A 24,610-nucleotide genomic window follows, 5' to 3' on the forward strand; every position below is an offset into this window, starting at 1 on the left:
CATTCGTTTACTACCTCTGGAGTGAACAATATCTATGCTTGAATGCTAGGGCAGAGATGTGAAAGAAGCACTGTATTATTAGGCATGATGTGCACTGCTGGCATAGATTTACATGTCTTCCCTGACTTACTTTCCTCAAGTTCTGTGTTTACTAGAGCTACTACTATTAAACTGGCTGAGCTTAGAGTGCTGCTAGGTTTTTAATTTCCAGACAAGCACAAAGATCTAATGTAGCGTACAAAAATGATAGCAGGTTTATGGTTGAAATACAGAAATTGAAAAACACTGAAATTAATTGTTGATGTAGATCAGATTGGATACTAAATTTAAACTGTGCTAGCTAAATGAAGCAGAAGAGAACTATAAACTAAATATACAATCCTTCCATCTGGAAATAGGAGAGAGATTTGGAGAACTACTTTTTGCGCTTGTTCTGGTGTGATTATGAGGAGAATGAGACTTCTTGCCCATGTTGCTGAGCCTTTATTAAATCTTGGTAGGGTACGTAATGACAAAAGCAGTAACTCTGTCTTGCTAAGTGTGGAATGTAAGTGATGGCCTTTTCAATATGATTGTGAGTAAAAATAGCCTTGTTCAGGATAGCATATTTAATGAATGAGACAGTGTTCTTTTGAAAAAATACTGTAGCATCCTTAAAGACTTTATGGAAGTATAACTGAAAATCCTAAGTGTACAGAGTAAGCAAGGCTCATAGAAAGAGATACCATTTTCCATTAATCGTTTGGTATAGTTGAAAGCTGCGGGGAAGAATGAAGCGCCTGGGTGTGGAAGCTAATATTTTGATCTGAAGTAGAAAAAAAGCCCCAAGCCCCCACATTAGGTATGGTTTGAAAAAAAAGAATGCCTTGAACTTACACTTGGTTTTGCATTATACACTTCACCTGGGCCAAGGCCCCGAGTGCATCTCCTGTCTAGGAGTTTATTTTAGTGGGGTTCAAGGTCGTCTCCTTCATTGAGAGGGGTTGTTGGGAGAAAAGCTAGAAGGAAGGGCCTGCCCTACTTTCCTCAGGGGGCTGCTTTTAATCCAGTGCTGTACTGCCTGTGCTGTGTCGCAGCTGTGCAAGCAGGTATGTCTATGCCTGTCTGGTACCTTCTTGATCCTGATCTGGACTAGGACCTGGCAGCTGAGCTTCCTGGTCTAATCTTGGACCTGCCTCAGTACTACAGACTTGCTGTGTGATCCCTTGACAGCATCTGGCCCTGATCACTATCTCTGGATCCAATCCTGACCTGGATATGCCACTGAGCATTCCCAATCCTCCTGATTTACTGCCCTCACCTGCCTTGTTTTCATGTGCGTTTCCCAGCTTACGTTCCCTTGCAGAACCAGTTGGCCATTGCTGCTCTCTGACAATGTGAAATTAAAACGCAAATTTATTAAACAGTTGTAACTTATGTGGGAAGACTACACATTAACTAATTTTTCCATCTGTTCAGCAAGATTTTTGTGATTAGTAAGCAGTGGAAAAAGTTGCTCACACAGGTTGTGTAGTCTTCATGCTTGGAGGTTTTCAGAGCTTGGCTGGATAAAGTCCTGTGTTACTTATGTGGAGCTAGTTAAAAACACTTTATTCTTCTGTCTTGTTTTAGTAGTTAGGGTCTTTCCTTCATTTATTGCTTTGTGTAAATCTGTGAAGAGAAGGAAAGTTAAAAATACTCCAGTATTGTTAAACAGATACAAATGTAATACATTTAGTCAGAATGCTACTTATTTTCAGGGTATTATCTGAAGCTTGAGAACCTCTTGATGAATTTTCCAACAAGCTCGAATGATTGATTGTTTTCTCCTAAGTTCTGAGTTGTATACATCTCATAACTCATCAATCACTTCCCAGAAGTATACTGTATTTTTATCATTGCTACCTGCCCTTCAGGTGCCGTAAGACTAGAAATAAATATCTTGGTTGTTTCTCTTAACTGTAGCAGCTTCTAAAAAGATTGTTGCTGTAAATATTTCTTGAAATATTTTAGTTACCTTGGGTGAAAGCTCATCAATAAACAAAAATCCCATGTATTTATTTATTAGCCTTGTGTTTTTTTGTTCCCATCCTTACAGCAGTATATCTGCAGAAGAAGAGAAAGAAAATACAGTCTCAAAACCTTTAAGACTTGCTTGTGTTTTCTGGTATTTTTTATCACTGGAGGAGAACAGAATAGGTTTGTACATTAGAATCATTAATATCTAGTTCATCTTCCCTTCACATAGAGAGATGGACTGAGTGACATTTTAAAGTGGCTTATAGATTTCTCTTGTTATGATTTCAAAGCATTGAGGGATAATTTACATTGGAAAGGACCTCAAAAGGCCCAGAGTTCAACCCTGATCTCAGAGTAGTGTTAGCTGTGAGGTAAAACCAGGTTGCTCAGGGTCTTGAAACCTCCAGGGGTGAAGAGAGCAGAACCTTTCTGGCCAATATTTTCCAGTAACTTCATTTTTTCACCTTAAATAATTTGCTTCAAATAGTTAAAATAAATCCCTCCTCCTACACTTATTTATAGAATTCCAGTTACTAGAGAGGCATACAATTATGTGACGAGCTCAGTGGAAGTGCAGTAACAGTCTGCAGTATTTAATCAGTCATGAAACAGACCAGAAGCGTGTCAGTTTTGTCCTGCACATCTGTACTTCTCAGTTTAGTGAGAGTCATTGAGATACTGCAGGTAATAGCTCATACTCACTGAGTGATGTGGTATCTGAAATTTTCAGAAGTATCATTGCAGCTTTGAAGAGCATTTTAGATTGTTTTCATTACTGTCTGTGGAGGGATTCTCTTACTGTAGCAGATATGCTGGTAGTTTCTCTTAACTAGTGAACACTATATATATATATGTTTGTGCTTCGTGGATCTGGATCATGACATTATCATGGAATGTTTTTATGCAATTGTGCATTGTCTTTCTGCCTATGATAAGCTATTGCACTATTTGAAATACTTGAGTCATATTTTAAAATAAAAGCAGTCTGAATTGCCAGTTATTTATGTCTTGTGTGGTGTATTAAAAGTTACAAGCTGCAAAAATTCATTCAAATATATGAATTAGTCTTGAAGAAAGATATCTAATGTGAAGAAAAAAATGCTTCTTACTGCTTAGCAGAGCTCTTCATAGTAGCTATGAAGCCATCCATGAGGCTTAGGAGATTCCTGGTCAAAGTGGGGTGTTTGGACACTTAACATGCAGTATGGTCACAGCTGGAAGTGTGTGGATCCGAGTGTGTGTGTCCTTGCTCTCCTTGTTCTACAGGTGCATCACTTCACAGCAGGGGTCCTCACACTTTTAACCAGGGCCCGGCGCGGATGCAGTGGCAGGCAGCCATCTGCGGCTGCTTGGTTTCCCCCCCCAGCCCCCGGCGGGGGGGTCCGTAAATACCGGGGGCCGGATTGAGGACCCTGGGGGGCTGTACCCAGCCCGCGGGCCGTAGTTTGAGGACCCCTGCTTTAAACAGTCAAAGATAGGAGGAGTGAGCCCAGTGTGAAAGGAGCCATAGGGAGGCGAGGAGAAGGTGGAAGGCACTGTTCCTTCCTCCTGGTTGCTTTCTCTGCTCTCACTGCCATTCAGAGGACAGTACATCTTTTTTCCCTGTTGTGCAGGACAGTGACGTGCACTCCCAGGTGCTGCCTTTGTTCTTGCTCCTTCTTACATGCATCGGGGTGGGGAGTTGCCCAGAGGTGCCAAGCATCAGCCATGTGTATGTGCAGATGGAGCAAACAGCATGAAGAGATCTTTCAGCTCTTCATGAGAGGAGCAGGACTCCCTGATGTCTCAGGTTTTCTACTGTGCACACATCATACAGAGGAGAAGAAGGAGAGAGAAACTAGGCAGATGTGGTAGGGAAAATACTTGCTGCTGTAGACAGGGACTGGGGGAAAAGAGACCAGGTTCTTTCTTCGCCTGTCCCTGTCAAACTCCTGCATGTTGAGGAGCAGCACCCTGTCCTGCTCTCAAAGTGCTGCACTTGACCACTCTGCTCCTGCCATGTCCTCAGTCTATACCCCTTAAACTTGAGGAGGAGGCTTGTTTTACAGCTTTCTTTTCCAGTCTCGTCTTACAGGTTCTAGGGCACAGATAATGCTTTTTCTTTAGCTGCTGGTCCTTAGTTATGATTTGCTCTGCTCCTATCATTGCTCTACATTATGCTAAATGCATAACAATAACTTATTACACTGGTGTAATGTAACAGTAATTTACTGCAGTGGTGTGTGGTGAAGGTCAAAGTGTGGAGGACTGACAGTCATAAGTCAAAAATTTTTTTCTGCTGTATGATGTCTTGGTAAAATCCATACCTTACTGCCCTCTTACAGCTTCAGGCTGCCCTTACATTCTGGGGATATCTTCATGGTAGGATTCATCGGGACACTGACTACTGATGAGGAGCTCTGAATAGTTCTGTCAGCAGGGACGGCTTTTTTTCTCCTTAGATTTTAGGGCTGTCTCAGGAGCGTGGTTTTTGCTGTCCCTCGTGCCTAGTTACTTATGTACCTGAGAAAGCTACCTGTTTTTTTGTGCTTCCTTGTATGCTCTGGATTTCATGGGCAACTCAGATGTGTTTTGATGACAGTACTTCCTTGCTGGGGTAACTTCTGCGGTTCAAGAAGACTGCAGTCACTAAGGTGAGAGGAGATCAGGTCAGAGGGAAAGGGGGAGCCACACTCCTCATAGGCTCTGCTGGGACTGGGTCTGAGTCTATCTGTGGCGACAACCCTTACATTTGCATTGTTCTGGGATTCTGCAGGGGGGAAAGAATTTGATAGCTGTTAGAATACCAGCGCTGTAGAAACGGATCGGCATCTCCAGATATGGTATATCTGAGAGCTTTTGCACTCGTCTGAGGAAGCCTGCCTGTGACCTGCTAAGCTAAAAAATATTCTGCCTTAATCATGGGGTGTATTTGGTGCTTTAGGTATTTCAGTGAAATTAAATAGTTGGGCATTTTCAGTGGAAAACACTTCCTTTAGTTTTATATTATCCTTTGTTATTTAGTGGTCTTAGTCACTGAAAAAGAAAACTAGATAAAACATACCAGGCTTGGACAGCTCAATACTTTCATTGCTGTATGTTCCTTGTGTTTTTCTAGGTTTTAAATGCCGCTTATTGATGATTCAGGCTGTCTAGGCTGACTTCTGGTCTATTTCAATGCAGTCTATTGTGGTATAGATACTTGCAGAAACGTCTCTGAATTTGCTTGTCTTAATCTGGTTACATGCAGCAACTTGTGTCATGGGACAGGCAGGTGGGTGGTGTAGGGTTGCACTACAGCTCTAAATTAGAGCCCGACTGTCTCTAAGGGCAAGAAATCTTTATTTCCTGGTGTCATTTTAGGCAACAAGCCTAAGATCTTGGGTTTGAATTGTGCGTGATGAAAAATGCATTTTCATTACTGTGACTGAAAAATCAGCAGGTGTAGCTACTTGCTTTAAACTGGTTTTTGGATGTAATTTATTAAACAGGCGTGTTCATTTGCAGACAAAATAAGACAAGTGAAATATCATGTTGTTTATGCCTTCGTTAGTCTGTAAATCCTATATAAAAGCTGTTGTTTGGTAAGGTACTTTACTGAAATTCCCATGTAAAGAATATGGCTGTACTGTGAGGTAGCTTGAAAGGTAAGTATTTAACTGGTACAATAATTAATATTATTCTAATGTATTCTAAATGTTTCTTTCAAGATACTAGAATATTTACTTTTTTATTCCTGCTTTCAGGGGAATTCAAATGGCATCGCCACTGTGGATATTTCTGCAGGGTTTGTGGGACTTGAAAGCTATGTGGAGATACCAGCTATCTTCCTTACAGCATTTGCAACATACACAGGACCTTTGCTTTGGGCCATTCATCTGCTGTGCTACTTGAGTTCTGAAGTTAACAGGTAATCATGTCTTGAACTAAAGTAACACTCCTCTATGTATTGCAGATATGAATACCATTCAGATAGTGTATACCTTTTCAAACAAATAGTTTTATTCACATAATTTTTTGCCTTGGAAGTTAGTTTTCCAATAATAAAATGCATGTGGAGTTTTTTTGGTATGCATTTGTATCATGTCACTCTTCCAGTTTCATTTTCTCTGCAGGAGTTTTGCACTGGGAATATACATGTATATTTTACTAATTTTGTTTCTGAATGAGTTCTCAGTTTGCTGTGCTAAATTACGTAAAATTTTATTATGGTTTTGTAACAGCATGTGCTGCCTAAAAACATTCTTCTTGGAACCTATTAAGTGTGAGACCTGACAAAGATTTTTTAAAGTAATAGAATAGAATTCAAACTCAACTAACATGTAGTTCTTTGAATATTTGTCCTTGTTTGACGTAGTGACATACAGCATTATAAAAAAAAATAATATTTATTGTATGTTACTGGTTATTGCAGTCATTTGTAGCTAAAATATTTGTACTTTTGGGTATCTTGTGTAGTGGAAGGGCTAATGTAAAATGAACTAGTGCATTTGGAATTTTAAGAAGACGTATTTGGAAAACGCTCATGCAACTTACAGCGTGCATGTAAAATCCAACTGGACTCTCCAGTATTGCATTTAACTCACCATCCAGGGCATTCAAACCAAGAGATGCCATATGTTAAAATAGAGGAGCTGTAAATTCCATATATTATAATATCGATGCACAAATGCAAAAACTTGATAGATTTTCACAGAAATAATATTCGACAGTGACTAAATTTTTACTGTCACAGAATCTTTTCACTGTTATCTGTGGAATTCAAATGTACTTTTTTTTTTTTTTTTTTTAATGGGGATCAAAATGTTGCAGCCGGCTTGGCAGGTGGGGTTTTGGACAGTATTTAGTTTATCACAACTCCGCCTTATGCATTGTCATCCTCTGTAAACCTCTGACTTTCCTTTATCTACAGAGTGTCATCTGGTCTCATCTTGTTAGTGCTTTTTGTTTTCTGGCTTCTCTCTTCTTTCCCTTGATTGTTCTGGGCTATACCTACACCATGAACTTCTGTTGGCACATGTGTGTTCATCAGAGGTGTGAGGAGATGGGATCCCCAGCTGTCCAAGCTGCATAGGCTAGTGGAGGCTTTAAACAGGCCCTTCCTGGTTCAAACAGCCTAAATTCCTGCACAGTCATTGTGTCCATTGCTCTGTATTGAGGCACCTTTAACAGGTAGAGTTGTTATTCACCTTAGTCACAGATTTGCCCGTCTGCCATACTGCTTTCTAAAGATGTCTAGCTCTCTCTACTTTGTTGCAGTGCAATTACAGAGCCCTGTGCTGGGCCATTGTATTGGCCTAGTAATGCACTCCTTAGTGCAGACTGAGACTCAGTGCAGAACATTACCTCCTAGTCTGAGGCCAGCTACCTTGAAGTCATCTTTGGTCTTATATAGATTGATGCTGTCTAAGTACTGGTCTTTATGTGTAATACCTCTGAAACCCAGCCTTTCCTTTGTTCATTCTGATATTATTTTTTTTTTGCTGTAGGAGGAGTATATGTAGAGTACTCTAATTATAGATGTCTGGATCTGTATGACCACATAAACCCCTTTCCTGAATTTTCTTTACTACCTGGTGACTTGACACCAAACTAATTTTTAACTTTTTCTAATGCTCCTCAGTTTAGCTTTAGTCACTGCTTTGCTCCATCAATACATCTTCCCAGGATCCAAGCTTTTCAAGTTTTCTCCATTCTTTCAACTTTCTTTAAAAAGAGTTATGTACATATAGAAAGCCCCACCGCTTGTCTTCTGGTAAATATGTGACCCATGACCCTAGGTATCACTTACATTCTGTTAATCTACTGTTTTTTCCAATTACTTTATAACTCTGCCATGCTTTCTTTAAAATAGTGCTAGACAGTTTCATTGGTCACATCCATGTTCCTGTGTTGTTTTTCTCTTTTGTGAGTCCCACTTTCCATTCTTCATTATTACACTGTAGGTGCTTCGGAAATGGAGGTTTTTGCTAGTGCTTGGAGGACTCTGAGCACAGTACAGTAAATCACCTCAGTGCCATTGTCTGGGGAGGGAGAGGAAAAGAGTAAGACTACCCGTAATGTGTTTAAAATAGCTGAAGTTCAAATGTTGTTTACACCCTAGACTGCAGACTGTGATGAACACTAACATACAATGAAGAGAAAATAATACCATATAGCACGTTTTTTGAAAGCTCTTCTAACAAAATAATAATTTCTGTAACAAAATCTTTGAGGATCTGTACTTGTTTAGTATTGTTTCAAATAATGTGCCTCTGTAGCAGTGTTGGTGGTTGTTCTGATGTTTTCTTGGTTGAATTTTTGCAGATTAAAAGCTCAGCTAGTAGTGTTGCCAGGTACAGTGCTGGTTTAAACTGCTCTCAAGTGGGTAGCTGTGACCTGTAATACCCACATCACTTATGTAAGTAGATTCCATCAAGCAGCTTGTGTCTGTAGCCATTTTAAGGTTCACTTGGGTCAACTGGTAAGGTTGTTTCCTCTGTGAAACAGTGCATAACTCTGGGCTGGAATGTCTGTAGCTGCTGGGACTCGTTTAAATTGGTATGTTATGGTGCTCAGAACTTGGTCTATATGCTTTTTATTTTACTTTTGTGTTTTGCTGTTGCTGGCAAGATGGTTGTCTCATTACTTCATTGTTATTCCTTGGAGCCAAAGCCGAAACTGCAGAAGGCAGAGGTCCAGCTGCTTCATGTGTTTTCTTAAATGTATGGGAGACTGAGCTTTTTTAAAAAACCGCTGGATGCTTTAGAATGTTCTTTAGAAAGGCTTCTTACTAACTGTTTTATAAGCAATGTGCCTTCGTCAGGGTCGAACACTTTCCTTTTTTTATATGGTTCTGAGTGCAAGATGAAGATCCTTTCCCTGCTTCCACTAGATGGGAAGTTCTGAAAGAATCCAGCTGCCCTGTTTATTTGGAGTATGCTGAGTGGGTCCTGTTAGATTACTAAAGGATGCCCTCAGGATTCCTGACCCATCCTGGTACAGTCTTAGCTGAATGGATGTGCCCAGAACTGCTCAGCAGTACCATTCAGAGCAAAGTTTCTAGCACACTGTGGCTGTTTTAGAGGTGCAGCATCTGAGGAAGTTGACCTGGACATGGAAGCCTGACTTCAGTGCTAACTTGTCTTTGTTTATTCCAGCCACTTAGCAGAGCCCATGTCATTTATAGCTGCATCAGTTGGGTTGGCTTAACAGAGAGAGCTTCTTGCTGGAGTTCCCAGAAGCTGAACTCCACTGAGGCATAACTTCCTAAGGGCAAGTAAACCTGCACACCCTTCCCTCTCTCTGTACTTCTGTGAAATCACAGAATACTTGAGTCTGGAGTCCAACCCTCCTGCCCCAAAGAGGGTCAACCACAGCAGGTTCCTCAGTGCCGTGTCAGGTTGGTATTTGAGTGTCTCCACAGTCTCCTTGGGCAACCTTTTCCACTGTATGACAACCCTTGCAGTAAAACAGCTTTTTTTCTGTTTAAGGGGAATTTGTCGTATTTTAGTTTGTGTCCATTGCCTTTCCTCCTTTCAGTGGGCACCACAAAGAAAAGCCTGGGTACATCTTCTTTACTTCTGCCCATCAGATATTATGCACATCAGCAAGATCCCTGCTGATCCTTCTCTACTTAAGGCTAAACAGTCCCAGATTTCCCAGCCTCTCATATCGGATGCTCTGATCCCTTCATCATCCTTGTGACCTTTCAGTAGACTCACTCCAGTACACCCATGTCTGTCTTGTACTGGGGGGCCCAGAACTGGATCCAGGACCCCAGATCTGATCTGAACTGTGATCTCCAGCCCAGAACTGGATCCAGAACCCCAAATCACCTTATTCAGCCTGCTGGCTCTGCTTTTTCCACTTACAGCCCTGGGTTCACTCAAGGGAACATTACTTACTTGTGTTCAACTTGTTATCCACCAGGAACAATCTATGTCCTTCTCTGCCAAGCTGTTTTCCAGATGGTCAGCCCCAAGCCTGTCCTGGTGCATGGGTATATTATTCCCCAGCTACAGGATTTGAAATCTCCCTTTGTTGAACTTCTTGACAGCCCATTTCTCCAGCCTGTTGAGGTGCCTCTGGATGGCAGCAGACCCACCTACTGGATCAGCCACTCCTCCCAGATTTGTGTTGTGTGCAGACTTGCCGAGGGGGCACTGTGCCCCATTGTCCAGGTCATTGATGGAGATGCCAGACAGTGTCAGTCCCAGTGTCAAGCCCTGGGGTTGATCCTTCGTGGCTGGCCTGCAGGTCACAACCCTGTGAGCCCAGCATGTGAGCTGTTTTCAGCCCACCTCACCGTCCACTGTCCTAGCCTGGGCTGCTTCAGTTTGCCTGTGGGATGTTATGGGAGACGGTGTTGAAAGTGTTGTGAGGTGAAAGTACATTAGATATGTGTAGCCCATATATCTTTGGCCAGTATGGTATGGCGGAATAGAAGATCAGGAGGTTTTGAAATAATACATGCGCTGTAGAAGTGTAATTGGAACTCCTTAAACAACTTCCTTCCATCCGATCAAACACACGGAACTATGAAATATTCTCCTCATAGGGAAAGGTAAATATGTTTCTAAAATAATTAAGTGGCATGTGACAGACAGTAACATGGATATTATCACCATTTTTAGTCCTTCAGGCTCTCCTAACAAACTTGGCAGTTTAAATGTGTCGGGATTTTCACAGACAGAAATAGAAAGAACTTTTTTGCTTCAGTCTCCATGGAAACTGTGCAATAACTCTTGAAACTGTTTTTGAGACATGGAGTACTGATTAAACTGATGCCTGAACTTAACCAAGTATTCAGTGTGTGATTTCCATGAATTCCAGAGAGCACCTGATTCATGTAAAGGGTAGTTTTTACAGTGACCACTGTGTTGCTCTGACCTGAAGTAGAACTTTGGATTTTTGGGATGCTTATGACCGTGAAAAGGGCCATGTTCTTGGATAATCTGACCTATATTACATGACCTCACTGTGCAATACACTCCAGATGGATTCAGTTTTCAAGCTCCTACCCAAAGAAAATTGTCATGTGGGTGATGTTCACAGTGTTGTGTAATTACCACCCTTGAGCTAGGCATCGTGATAGTTTTCAGATTACTTGCACGTTGGAATCTGTGTTTTAGTTGCTTTAATGAGTCAAGTGTCAGGGTGAATTGGTGGATGTTTTCTAGCATTAGAAGGCTGCATTCTTATTGGGTTTTCTTCGTTAGTGATCAAAAGTTATAATAGTACCTCATGTTAGCAAATGGCTTTCAGGTATTGAAAATATAAGTTATGCCCAACAGGAGAGTGTTAATAGTTGCAAAACTTTTAATGTTACGCTGTGACTTTGTTAATGTAGAATGCCAGCACAGCAAACTTAAGTTTTGCCGTGAATTCTTCTATAATACTGATCTAAACAGAATTAGGAAGGCGTGCTAGCTGAAGGAATTTCAGCAGTCAACATTAGCTTTTGCCATCTTCTACCTAAAGTGTTTGAGACATTGACAGCCCTATTCACAATCCATGTTAACATATTATCCTTTTTCTTTCTGACATAAGCTAGACGTGCAGTGAGTGTTTCTAATCTGTTTTGTTTGTTTTGTTTTGAGTCTCAGGTAGAAAATATAGTAGAGACAAAAGAACAATCCAAACATTTTTCCCTGAACCCTTTAGTATTTTACAGAAGTAGTTTTTATTTCTTCTAGTTTCACTTCACTCTTTCTTCCTTAGTTTAATTAAAGCTGAATAAAATGTTTGCAACTAAGAATATACTGCTGCTGCGTTCGCATGGTAATACTTGTTATCTATTGTGTTTGCCAGCAGTCTTATTCTCTAAATAAAATAATAAATAAAATGTATAGAAGAGGGTATCTACTTGTTCACTGATGTGCATGGAAATCTGGAAGTGATTTGATAAAATAGAATGGGGTTTTATTGCCACAAGCTGGAAGAGTATTTTACTCACCTGTGCTGTCATTGTGGTGATGGCTGGAGATTTCTCTTAGACATCGTTAGTGCTGTGTGATGGATACATCCTCATTCATTTGTCATGCTGGTCAGACACTGACTTTTCCTATAAGTTGCCTTCAGGCAGCCATGGCTCATAGTATTGTAAAGTATTTTCTTAGTGAAAAGTGATCCAGCAAAGTAGGGTAGCCTGCAGTTGCCTCTATGTTGTAAACAAATGACAAGTTGCTTCAAAACCATTTGCAAAATAAATGTCATCGTCTTGTTCCATGGACCAGCTCTACAGCTGTGTTTTAGGAGCTGAAATAATTTCTGTGTAAATATTAAGGAAAGTTGTGTGCACAGAATTTATAAATACACAGATTTGGGATGAGTTAGGTTATTTTTGCTTTGCGTAGATAGAAGTAAGCACCTAAAGAGATCTAATACTTAAAAATTAATGATCTAAGTTTTGGTAGAGTTGGCATATCCAACATGAGGTGTGTTTCTAGTAATGACTGATGACCCTAATGGAGAACTTGTGCTTCAGTGTGCTAGCAACTGCCCAAATGCATTGCAGAGTTGGCCACACAGCTTGTAAAGGGTCTTATTAATTCTGTGTGCTGCCATTGCTATGAGACTCTTCTCATTGACAGAGCTCTGCTGGCTTAGGTAGAGGCCACTTAAAGTAAGCATGCCAGATACGCTTTTTAATTTTTAAGTGGTCTGTCAGTTTGTGGGTAATTTTGAATTGAAAGGAAATACTTCTAAAATTATTTTTTATTTCTGCCCAAACTCTAATTTGAGGGGTTTATGGTTACATTGTCTTCCTCCTCTTGATGTTTTGGTGTTCATCAGACTTACAGAAGTATTCTCAAAAGCATGTAGCTGATTTGACTGTACAGCCTTCCAGTGCCCAGTGTATCTGTAGAGCTGCAAGCTTCAGAGTGGAGGTATGCAGTATCACTTTGCTGTACAAAAGGGTACAGTATTTGACCTTTATTCTTGTTTGGAACCTCTGCATTGTGAGACAGTATTTTTCTGCAGTCCTGCATGGCTGGATTTACAAATCCTGCTTACGCAGAAGAGTTCATTAAATTCAATACACACATAAACTTACTGAGTCTCTTAGGAGAATCAACTTTAACAACATTGGGCATGGGTAACCTAAGAGGCATCAATTATAAGCAGAAATTTGGGGATCCAATGGTAAGCAACTGGAATTTTTTCAAAGAACGACAATCTAGACAGGCTCTATTAGAAGGATTCTAGAAAGACTTGAAAAGTCTCTGAAAATGTGAAAAAAATAATGACAGGAAGGTTGGTTAAGTTACGTGCCTGTAAGTAAACTGATAGTCCTTCCTATTGTTAGTGGACCATGGCAGTTGTAACTTGTCATGGTTTAATCCCGAAGGCAGCCAAGCACGACGCAGCCGCTCGCTCACTCCCCGCCACCCAGAGGGATGGGAAGGAGGATTGGAAAGGAATGTAAAACTCAAGGGTTGAGATAAGACCAATTTAATAGGTAAAGCAAAGGCTGCGCATGCAAGCAAAGCAAAACAAGGAATTCATTCACTGCTTCCCATGGGCAGGCAGGTGCTCAGCCATCCCCAGGGAAGCCGGGCTCCAGCACACGGAACGGTTACTCGGGAGGACAAATGCCATAATGCCAGATGTCTCCCCCTTCCTTCTTCTTCTCCTCCCAGTTTATATACTCAGCATGCCATCATATGGTATGGAATACCTCTTTGGCTAGCTTGGGTCACCTGTCCTGGCTGTGTCCCCTCCCAATGTCCCGTGCCCCTCCAGCCCTCTGGCTGGCAGGGCCCAAGGAACTGAGTATAAACCTCACCCAGCAACAGCTAAACCCATCAGCGTGCTGTCAGCATTGCTCTCCCATCACAGCCCAAACACAGCACTGTACAACTAAGAAGAAAATTAACTCTATCCCAGCTGAAACCAGGACAGAACTCCACAAAGGAAAGCTAACTTGTGTCAGAATTGCAGGATAGCAAGTGGTCATGTGGCATGCTATTTTCAAAAATTGTAGGCACTCTGCAGTGCAATGAAAGGAATTTTAGTACATTTTGATGAAAAGGATTAGGTTTGTCGATACTGACATCTTAAGATTTCTTTGATTAGTCCACACAGCTCTTAGTAGAGGAAGGATTGTGAAGCCTGATGCTGCTATATAATGAAGTTACACTTTCATGTGTGCTTCCCCTCTGTCTCTGACTCACTGTCCCTCATAATCTCTCTCTTTACCATGCTTGGTATTCTCCTCATCCCTCTCGTTCTCTTGCTGTCACCCTCACCACCCCCCACTCAAGCTTCCCTTTTCTCTTGGACAAACTCTACACCTCTTTGATGTGCTTTGGCTCTCTCCCTCTCCCAGTTGCCTTCTCTTGTGCATTTTCCATCTTGTCAGAAAAATTTGCGACTGACCCCTGCCAACTGAGGAGAGAGCCAAGGATGCAAAGTATAGAATTAGAGAAGTAAATATTTATTCATGCACATGAGGTGTCCTAAGCAAACTGGGGCACCCCAAATGCAGTTTTACACAGCGTTCTTACACCTTTGCTCATGTTTCCCTCTTGCGATCCTTCTCTCCCACCAAGCAATTCCTCTCTCTTGCTTTCCCACCCTCTCACAGACACTTCCTCTCCTTGTGCACTTTCCCTGTCTCTCATGCCTGGGCTTTCATGATCTCTCATGTGTGGATGTCCCCAGTTTCTTTTGGATGCAGGCTTTTCCCACCTCTCGTGTGGGCTTCCCACCTGTCATGCGCATGCGTCCCCTCCTTACATGTGCTTACCTCTCTCTCACGGGCTTCCCCACTCTCATGCACTCCCTCACCATGAGTTTCAGTCCCTCTCAGACTTCTGCCTCTTTGCAAGCATGCTTCCCCCGTCTCGTGCTTCCCTGTGCACTTTCCTCCTGATGTGCTGCCTCCCTCAGACTTCCTCCCTCATGATCCCCCATCATTCTTTTCCCCTCTCTTGCAATCACTTTCTCCCTCTCCCTGTCATGCTTTCTCTCTCTCATACATGCTTTCTCCCTACCTTGTTTGCACTTTCTCCCCTCCTTGCATGCACCTCCACCTTCTCCTATACACTTCTCTCGCTCTCATACACGCTTCCACCTTCTCTCATGTAATTCTTCCCTTCTTGCATGCACTTCCACCTTACCTCACACGCTTTTCTGTCTTGCTTGCTTCCCTCTACTTTGTGCTCTTCCCCTTGTTGGCACACTTCCATCTCTTTTGTGTGCCAGTCTCCTCCTATGTGTGTTCCCTTCAGGCATGATTCCCCCTCACTCTGGCATGCCACGCTCCATGCTTTCCCCTCTCATGCATGCACTGTCCTCCTTGCGCATGTGCTTTCTCACCCTTACATGTGCACTTCTACTCACACATGCTCTCTCTCTCTCACTTGAATATGCTTTGTCTTTTCCATGCTTTTTTCTTTTGTGCGCTTTAGCTGTCCTGCTGCCTTGCGTGCCCTTCTGTCTGTTGCTTTTCCTTTTTCTCTCTTCCTTTCCCTTCTGTAGAGTTTCTCCTTGGTGTGCTTTCCCATGCCTCACACTTTTTCCATCTCTCTCACACACTCAAATTCTTAGAAGTTCAGATTGTTTGCACTTTCCTTCTCTGCATGTTCAATCGTTCACTTGTGTCCTTCTCTCTCCCACCTTCTGTCTCTTACAAGCCTTTTCATTCTTTTGCACTTCCCTCCCTCATTCTCTTTGCATCTTTGTATCTTGCTTTTTCTCCTTTGTATGATTCCCTGTCTCTGACAGACTTTTCCTTTCTTGCATGCACTTTCCTTCTCTTAAGCTTGCAGTCTCTCACTTGTGCCTTCTCCTTCTCACTTGCTCTCTGTCCCTGTATAGTTTTTCCTCTGAAAAACTTAAAAAAACCTCTGAAAAACTGGAAAAAAAAAGAGCTCTCCCCAGCCATACCCTGCTTTCTGCTTGTCTCTGACCTGCTTTCCCTCCCTCTTAGATGTGCATTTCCCCTCTCTCAGGCATTTCCAGTCTCTGATGCACTTCGCTTGTCTTTCAAGCTCACCTTGAGCCCCTCACCCCCAACACTGGCTTCCCCCCTACCCCACCTTGCAGTCATCCTCTCCCTTTGTTTCTCTTCCCTCTCTCTATTGTTGTACACCACCCCACCCCATTCCTTTTTACTCTGAGGCTTCCCCTTCCTTTGATACCCTTTTTCTTTGTGTCTTTTTGCCTTTTTCTGATATGCTTTGCCTGTCCCTTATTGCATATCCTTATCAGTGATCTGAATGAGGGGATCAAGTGCATCTCAGTAAATTTGCAGATGACACCAAGTTGAGTAGCAGTATTGATCTGCTTGAGGGTTGGAAGGCTGTATAGAGGAGTCTAGACAGGTTGGACCAATGGTCCAAGGTCAATTGTATGAGGTTCAACAAGGAGAAGTGCTGGGTCCTGCACTTGGGTCATAACAACCCCACACAACACTACAGGCTTGGGGAAGAGTGGCTGGAAAGCTGCCTGGCGGAAAAGGACCTGGGGTTGTTGATTGATATCTGGCTGAACATGAGGCAGCAGCGTGGCCAAGAAGGCCTACGGCATCCTGATCGCTTATATCAGAAATAGCGTGACCAGCAGGAAAAGGGAGGTGATCAGCCCCCCTGTACTTGGCACTGGTGAGGCTGCACCTTGAATACTGTGATCAGTTTTGGGCCTTTTACTTGTCCAAAGAAGGGCAATGAAGCTGGTCTGGAGCACAGGTTTTGTGATGAGTAGCTGAGGGAACTGGGGTTGTTTAGCTTGGAGGAAAGGAGGCTCAAGGGGACCATACTGCTACATGCAGCTACCTGAAAGGGGATTGTAGCAAGGTGGGTGTTGGTCTCTTTTCCCAAGTAGCAAACGAGGGGACAAGAGGAAATGACCTCAAGTTGTGCCAGGGAAGTTTTAGATTGGATATTAGGAAAAATTTGTTCACTGGAAGATATATTAAGTGTTGGAACAGGCTGCCCAGGGAAGTGGTTCATTCACCATCCCTGGAGGTATTTAAAAGACATGTAGGCATGGCATTTAGGGATGTGGTTTAGCAGTGGACTTGGCAGTGTTAGGTTAATGGTTGGACTTGATCTTAAGGGTCTTTTCCAACCTAAATAATTCTATATGCTATTCCTCTTGCATGTGTGTTCCCTCTCTTATGCTTGCCCAGCCCCCCAATGCTTGCATTCTTCTGCATGTTTTGCTGCTGCTGCATTCCATCTGTCTTATGTGCTGTGCCTCTCTGAAGTCCTTTTCTTCTACTTCATGTCGTGCCTCATTCTGTCACTTGGCCCCTTGCGTGTGCTTTGCCTCGTGCATTTCCTTCCACTCGCATGCTTCTCCTTGCATGCAGTTTCCCCCCTTGCACACTTCACTCCTCACTTGTCTTTCTTCCTTGTGCATGTTGTTTTTCCAGTGTGCATGTTGCCTCTCTGCACACTTTGTCTTTCATGTGTTCTTTACCTTTATGTGCTTTGTGTCTCTCTCACTCGTGCTTTGCCTCTGGTGTGTGCATGCACTTTGCCTTTCTGTTTCTTGCATGAGTGTATGCATGTGCATGTTCTCTCTCTTCCCCCCTCAGTTTCTTGTGCTGATGCTTTACTTCTCATGCATGCAATGTGCATGCTTTTCCACTCTCTCTCCTTGTCATGCACTTCTGGTTTTATGTGCTTTGCTACTGCTGTTAGGCACTTAGCTCTCTGTTGCTTTCCTGTCTAAAGTTTCCTGCTTTCTCATGCATTTCCATCTCAGTTTTTCAATTATTTGCCTTTCTCTCACTCAATCTTTCAAACTTTTACTGCCCCACTCTGTCTCACTTGCTGTCCTGCTCTCTGTCTTGCTTGCTGTCCCTCTCAATCACACCCTCACACCATTCTTCTCTCTCTAGAACTTTCAATCTCACTCTACACCTTTCTCTTCCCACCTCCTCCCTCCGCTTACTACATTTCCAGCTTCCTCTGCCCTCTCTCCTTTGCTTCCTTGGTCTCTTCTGCCTGGTCTTACCTCTTTCCCTCTCCCTCAGATGTGTTTTTCCTCTCTGTTGTGTCCCGGACCCTCAGCTTTCCTTCTCTTCCAGACATGTTTTGCCTCTCACTCACATACTTCACCTCTCACATGATTTTTTTTCTCTTGTGCTTGCTTTGCCCCTCTCACTTTCTCCATACTTCATGTGCTTTTCCATCCCTGACACACTCTTGCATGCGCTTTCCCTCTTGCTCATGCTTTTTTCAGTCCCTCACTTGTGCTTTGCCTCCAATGTTTGCTATTCTCTGTTACTCCCTGTCCTTGTTTCTCACTCTTGGTAGCCTTCTCTCTTCCCCCCTTGCTATCTGTCTGTCTCTTGGGCTTTCCCTTTGTCTCAGATGTAATCTCTTTCTCCCTCACAAATTACCCCCTAATCTCACTTTTACATCCCTTCTCTCTATTTAGCTTCTGCCTCTTTATCTCCAGGTGTCTTGGTCTTTCCCTGTACTCCCACTCTCTTGTCCTTCTATTTGTCTTGCCCCTCTGGCATGCTTTTCCTCTTTGCAAGGGCTTTCTCACTGTCTCACTTCTCTCCACCCCCCAGCCTTTCCCTCTCTCGGTCATGTTCTCCCTTTCTTAAAGAAATGGTCTCTCTCAGATGTGCCTTCCCTCTCAGTCTGTTCAGCTTTCTCTTTCACAGGCCCTTCCCCTCTCTCACAATCTTAAACACAGGCTTCCTCTCTCTGACATACTTTGACTCTCGCACATGCTTTGCTTCTCTCTTGGTTTCCTTATCTCTCATGTTCTTGTGAGTATTCATGCTTTTGCATGTTTCTTTTCTATTACTTCTCTGTTCCCCACTTTTCCTCCCCTGCCTCCTGTCTCCCTATTGCTTCTTCTCTTTCTCTTACTTTCCCTATGTGTTTCTCTCTCCCTCCACCCTCCATTTTTTCCTTTTCTCAGATGTGCTTTCCTTCTGTTCAGATATGTTCTCTCACACATGTTCCTGCTTTTGCCGTTTTCCTCTTTTGCTTGCATTTTCCTGCTTCTGCTTTTTCACTTGTGCTTTTCTTCCCCCTCTCTTGTGCTTTTCCTTGCTATCTATTGCTGTCCTGCTCTCACACTTCTGTTTTCTCTTGCTTTCCCTCTGCCCTCATCATTCTCCTTCCCTTTCTCCCTCCCCGTCTCTCTCACCTCCCTCTGGCCCATGCTGTTCTCACCCACCTCGTTTTGCTTTTTTTTTCTGTTTTCACCCACCTACCCCCCTGCCCCTTTTTCTGTCTCACTTGGGATGTCTTTGCCTGTGCCTTATGCGCTGTTCCATTTCTGACAGTTTGCCTTCACTTTCTCCCTTATGCTTGCAGTTTCTTGCTTATGCTGTCGCTCTGTTGTTCGCTATTGCACTCTGGATTGCTCACATCGCCCCCCTTTTGCTTTCCCTCTCCTGAGCTCTCTGTTTGTCTCAGACATGTGTTCCCTCTGTTTTGGATGTGCTTTGCCTTTCTCTTGAATACGCTTTTTCACTCTCTGGTAAGCTTTCCCTGTTGCATGTGCTTCTCTTCTCCGTCTTACTTTCCTTGGCTCCCTTGTGTGCTCACAGTCACTAGCACAGCCTGTAGCATGTTTCTTCTCTCTCATGGTCCCTTGCTTTCTGCCTGTCTTGCACACTTTTTCTCATCTCTTCCATGCACACTTTACAGCTTGCTCCTTTTTCCTTGTGCTTTTCCTCCTGCTTTCTTGTGCTGTCCTTCTCTGTCTTGTGCTGAACCTCTGACACATTTTTCCTTTGTATTGGTTCACCTTGCACATGGTTTGCCTCTCTGAGAGTGAATCCCCCCCGACTCTCTGCAATGCTCTTCCCTTTTCTTGCCCCTCTGCCCCTTACTTTTTTCTCTTGGGCACACTCTCCCTGCCTCTCATTTTTGTTGTCATTTGCACTTTCCTCTCGTTCAGGTTCACTTTCCCACTCTCTCTTCCACTTTGCCACTCTGTCTTTTGTTTTCCCCATCTCTTGCATGCTTTTCCATCTCTGAAACATTTAATTTCTTGCGGGTACTTTCCCTCATTTATGCTTTCACTGTTTCCCATGCTTTCTCCTCTCTGTGGCTCATTACACCATCTCTCTTGCGCAGTCCCCACTGGCCCTGCCTCTCTGATGCATTTTTGCGCTCTCACATGCATTAACTCTCTCTCATGCTTTCTTTTTGTCTCTTTTGTGCTTTGATTCTCATGTGTGTTTTTGTTTTCCTTTGTGTTTCCCTCTCATTCTTTTGCTTTCCCATTCTTTCTTTCCTCATCTAGCATGCTTTCTCTCTGTTGCACAATTTTAATCTCTCCTGCTTGCAGTTCTCCTCCCTTTCTTGAGCTAGCCCTTGCTAACCCTTGCTACCCAATCTCTCTCTCTGGCCCCCACCACTCTTCTTACTCCCTCCCTCCCTCTCCCCAGCACCTTTCTCTTCCCCTCTTGATTTACTTTTCTTCCATTTTCCCTCTCTATGCCTTTTGTTTTCACTCCTCCTTCTCACTACCCCCTCATTTGCCCTATTCCTCTGTAATTTTTTTCCTCTGTTGCATGGTTTCTGTCACCTGCTTTCTTCTCTCTTGCCCTTTCTTCTCTCGTGTGCCCTTTCCCTGTCACATGCACTTTGCATTTCTCTGTAGTTTCAGTCTTGCACATTTCTTCTTGTACTTGCTTCTCCCTGTCTTCCGACCTGTCTAGCATTTCTCACTGTCACACAATCCCTTTCTCTTCTGCTTGTACTTTCCCTCAGTCATGCTTTCTTTTGTGCTTCTTTCCCCTTTTGTGCTATCCGTATTTCTGTTTCTCAGTTCCCTTCTCTCTCTCACTTTCCCTCTCAATCTCTTGTTCTTCTTTCCTTCCCTTCTTTCCCTCCATCCCCACCCGCCACGCCTCTCTTCACCCTCGTTTTTGCTCTTTGTCACTCTTTCAGTTTCCCTTTCTCACATGCTTTCCCTTTTATCTTACATTTTTTGCCTCTCAGAGTTTCTCTCATGTCCTTTGTCCCTCTCTCACATGCTTTGCCTCTCTTGTGTGCTTTTACTTTCTCTTGCGCTTCTCTCTCATTGCGTTCATTTTCTGGCTCTCTCATGCTTTCTCCCCTTTGGGTGCTTTTCAGTCTCTGACACATTTTTAAACTTTCTTCTATGCACTTTCCCTCTTACTTATGCTTGCAGTCCCTTGCTTATGTTTTCCCTACTTTTGTTGCTTGCTGTGTCTGTTTCTATTGCTAGCTACCCCTACTTCTTTCTCAGTATCCCTCTCTCTTTCCCTTGCTATCCCTCCCTCTGACTCTCTTGCTTTTCCATTGCCTCAGGCATGTTTTTCCTCTCTCTGATGTGCTTGCTTTCTACCCCTCCCAGGCCAAATTTCTCTCTCGAGCTTCCCCCTGTCTAGGTCACCCTATCTGACATGCTTAATCTCTTGCATGCGCTTTGCCTTTCTTGTGCACATGCTTACCTGCTCTTCTGGATTTGCTGTGCCTCCCTCACAGGCTGTTGAACCCTGATGTGATTTTGTGCTTGCTCATACTTCCCTGATGTCATTCGACTCTTGATCATGCTTTTAGTCTCTTAGCTGTGGTTTTCTCCTCCCTCTCATGTTACCCCTCTGTATCTCTTGTACCCTCTGTTTACCTCTCTCTTTCTAGCTCTCTCTAGGTGCGTCCCTTTTCCTCCCTCTTTCCCCTGGTTCTCTCTCTCCCCTGTCCCTCTTACGTTCTGCCTGCCTCTCACACACTTCACTGTCTATATCATTCCATTTGCTTCTCTTTCTGTCTCCTTTGTATCTGCCATGTTACGCCCCTTTCTCAGACGTGCTGTACCTCTGTCTTCCTAGTGCTTCCCCTCTCGTATCTCGTTTGCTGTCTCTCTCATGCACCTTTGTTGTCTTGCTTGTTTATTCTTTGTCAGTGATTTCCTCTCCAATGTTTGTTGTTTGGTGATTTCAATTTTTAAATCTTGCATTCCCCCTCTCATGTGCTTTCTATCTCTCACACAGTTCTCCCCTCTTTTGATTGCACTTTTCTTCATGCTTCCACATTTCCTTGTGCTTTTCCTCCCTCCACCTCCTGCTATCCCTGTCCTGGTTTGCCTTTCTGTTGCTTTGCCTCTTTCTCTCTTCTCCGCCTTTCCTACTTTTTTCTCTCACACTTTTCCTCTCTGTCTCAGACATGTATTTCCTCCATGTTGCTCTCTTTCTGTCCCTCACACACTTTCCTACTCCTAGATCTCACATGGTTTGCCTCTTTCACCTCCTTTGCCCCTCTGTCATGTGACTTGCCTCTGTCTCTGTCACCTACTTTGCCTCGGTCTCTCTCATGTATGGTTTACCCCTCTCATGTGCTTTCTTCCTCCTGCTGTCATGCTTTCCCTCTCTTATGTGCTTTCCCTCTCAGTTTTTTTCCTCCCTTCTCATACACTTGCCCTCTCACAGGCTTCCCACACTCTTTTCCTCTTTCTGTCGTACCCTCTGCCTGGCACACCCTGTGCCTGCCTCACTCAACACCTTCCCTCTCTCACACGTTGTCTTTCTCATGTGCTTTCCATCTCACATGAATTTTGCCTCTCTCTCATGCTTTCTTTATCTCTCATGTGCTTTTCCTTGCCTGCTGTTTTCATTCTTTTACACTTCCTGCTGTAAACTCAAGTGTCATTATCCCTCCTTTCTGTGTCTATCTCCCTCTCTTGCATGCTTTCTCTTTCAGACGTTTTCTCTTCTTGTTTGCACTTTCCATCTCACTCATGCTTTCTGTCTTTTGCTAGTGTTGTTCTTCCTGCTCTCTCCAGCTCTGTGTTGTGAGCCCTCTCTCTCGCTTCCTCTTTTTTCTGCTTGCTTTCCTTCTCTCATCTCATTCCCTCTTCTTGTCCTCAGTTCCCCCTTCCTTCTCTCTTTCTTCAGCTCCCCCCCATTGCTGTACTTTCCCTCTCTCCCTCACATACTTCCTCACTCAGTGTCACATGGGTTGCCCCTCTCCATCGTGTGCTTTTCCTGTGTGTCATGTGATTTGCCCCTCTCATGCTTCCCCACCTCACTCTTTCTCACAGCCTTTCCCTGTCTCCACCTCATGCACTTTCCCCCTCTCACACACATCTTCCCCCTGTCGCTCTGTTGTGCGGTTTGCCTCTGCCATGTGCTTTTTGTCTCAGACACGCAGTTTGCGCTCTCTCTCACATCCTTTGTTCCCCCTTGCATGCTTCACACCCCACACCCCCCCTTGTGCTTTACTGCTTCCCTTTTTCTCTCATGTTGTCTCTTTCTGGCTTGCTGACCTCCTCTTGCATGTTTTCTCACATTCTCTCTTTTTTGCATGCTCTTTCTCCTCTCACTCATGCTTTCAGTCTCTTGCTAATGCTTTCCCCCTCTACCTTGCTACCTCCATCCTTGCTTGCTGTCCCTCTCCTACTTTCTGTCCCTTGCACTTTCTCTAGCTCTCTCTGTCTTGCTGTGTGTTACCTGTCTGTTATATGCCATGCCTTTTGACACTGTCTTGGATGTTCATACTGTCTCTCTTGAATATGCATTCCCCCTCTCATAGATGCACTTTCTCCCCTCTCTGGCCTTCCATGTATCTCTTGTGTGCATCTTATTTCTCTTGCATATCCCCCGTCTCTGTGTCACTTCATTTTTCTGCTGCCGCCCTCTCTTGCATGCTCTCACAGGCACACAGTTTTCCTCTCTTGCGCTTGCACTTTCATTCCCTCTGTCAAGTTTATTGTGTTCTCTTCCTCCCTCTTAGGCTGTTCCTTTTGATCTCTCGCTATCCCAACCTTGCTTTCCCTTCTTGGTTTTTCCCTCTGTCTTCTCCTGTTCCACCCCTTCTCTTCCTCTCTTCTGTTGTCCCTCTCCCTTGCATTCCCTCTCTCCCTTTCCCTTGCTTCCCTTCTCTCTGACACACATTTTCTCGGTTGGTTTCCTTTTCTCACACTTCCCCCCTCAGTCAGACACTTTCCCTCTCCCTGCAGTGCCCCTTTCCTCTCTCCCTCACACACTCCATCTCTCTCTGTCATACACCTTGCCTCTCTTGCATATGCTTTCTCTGGTGCTTCCTTTTCTTGCTGTCTGTGTCTTTCCCATACCCCCCTCCCTCCCCCCAGTTTCTCCTCACTGTCCTCAAGACCTGTCGTGTCGTTCCCCACCCCACCCCACCCCACCCCCCCGTCCCGTCCCGTCCCAACCCCCCCCCCCCCCCCCCCCCCCCCGTGGATGTGCTTGTCATCTCTTTAATGAGCTTTCTCACCCCACCTCCTCAGTCCTTCCCCCTCTCTCTTCCAGTTTCTGCCTGAGCTTTCCACTCCTCTCAGCTTTCCAGCTCTTTTGCATGCTTTCCAGGTCTCTCATGTACTTTCCCTCACACATCTTTCTCATGCTTTTCCCTCTCTTGTTCCCTCTTGCTTTGCTCTCTTTTGATTTCCTTTCCCTTCCTGCATGCTTTTCCGTCTGTCACACCCTTTTCCTCTCTTGCTTGCACTTTCCCTTCTGTACATGGTTTCAGTCTCTTGCTGACAAACCTTATCTGCCCTGTTCCCTTGCTTCCTCCCAGTTTTCCTCGCTTGCAGACAGCCTTTCCCTCTCTCTCGCACTTTTGCACATGCTGCCTTCCCCCTGCCCCACCATGTGTCTTTTGCAGTCCCTCCCTCTCTCTTGCAGTCCTCCCACCCATCACTCTTCCCTCTTACTGCCCCCCATCTTGCTGTCCCCATC

General features: G+C 43.9%; 1 protein-coding gene across 8 annotated transcripts in view; it reads left to right on the forward strand.

The window, feature by feature from the left end:
• PIGG (phosphatidylinositol glycan anchor biosynthesis class G (EMM blood group)) overlaps window positions 1-24,610 on the forward strand; it is a 102,883-nt gene that overhangs the window by 56,231 nt on the left and 22,042 nt on the right. For 6 of the 8 annotated variants that reach the window (XM_080371719.1, XM_080371721.1, XM_080371722.1 and 3 more), the window contains one exon: window positions 5,724-5,887. In XM_080371719.1, coding sequence (XP_080227845.1) covers window positions 5,724-5,887 — 164 coding nt within the window. Of the gene's footprint in view, window positions 1-5,723; window positions 5,888-8,283; window positions 9,359-9,498; window positions 24,038-24,610 lie in introns of those variants that run through there. The other 2 variants (XR_013924816.1, XR_013924815.1) reach the window with 2 other exon arrangements.

Source organism: Falco punctatus (genome assembly GCF_963210335.1).
Source record: "Falco punctatus genome assembly, chromosome: Z".
In the NCBI taxonomy this organism is placed as follows: Eukaryota; Metazoa; Chordata; class Aves; order Falconiformes; family Falconidae; genus Falco; species Falco punctatus.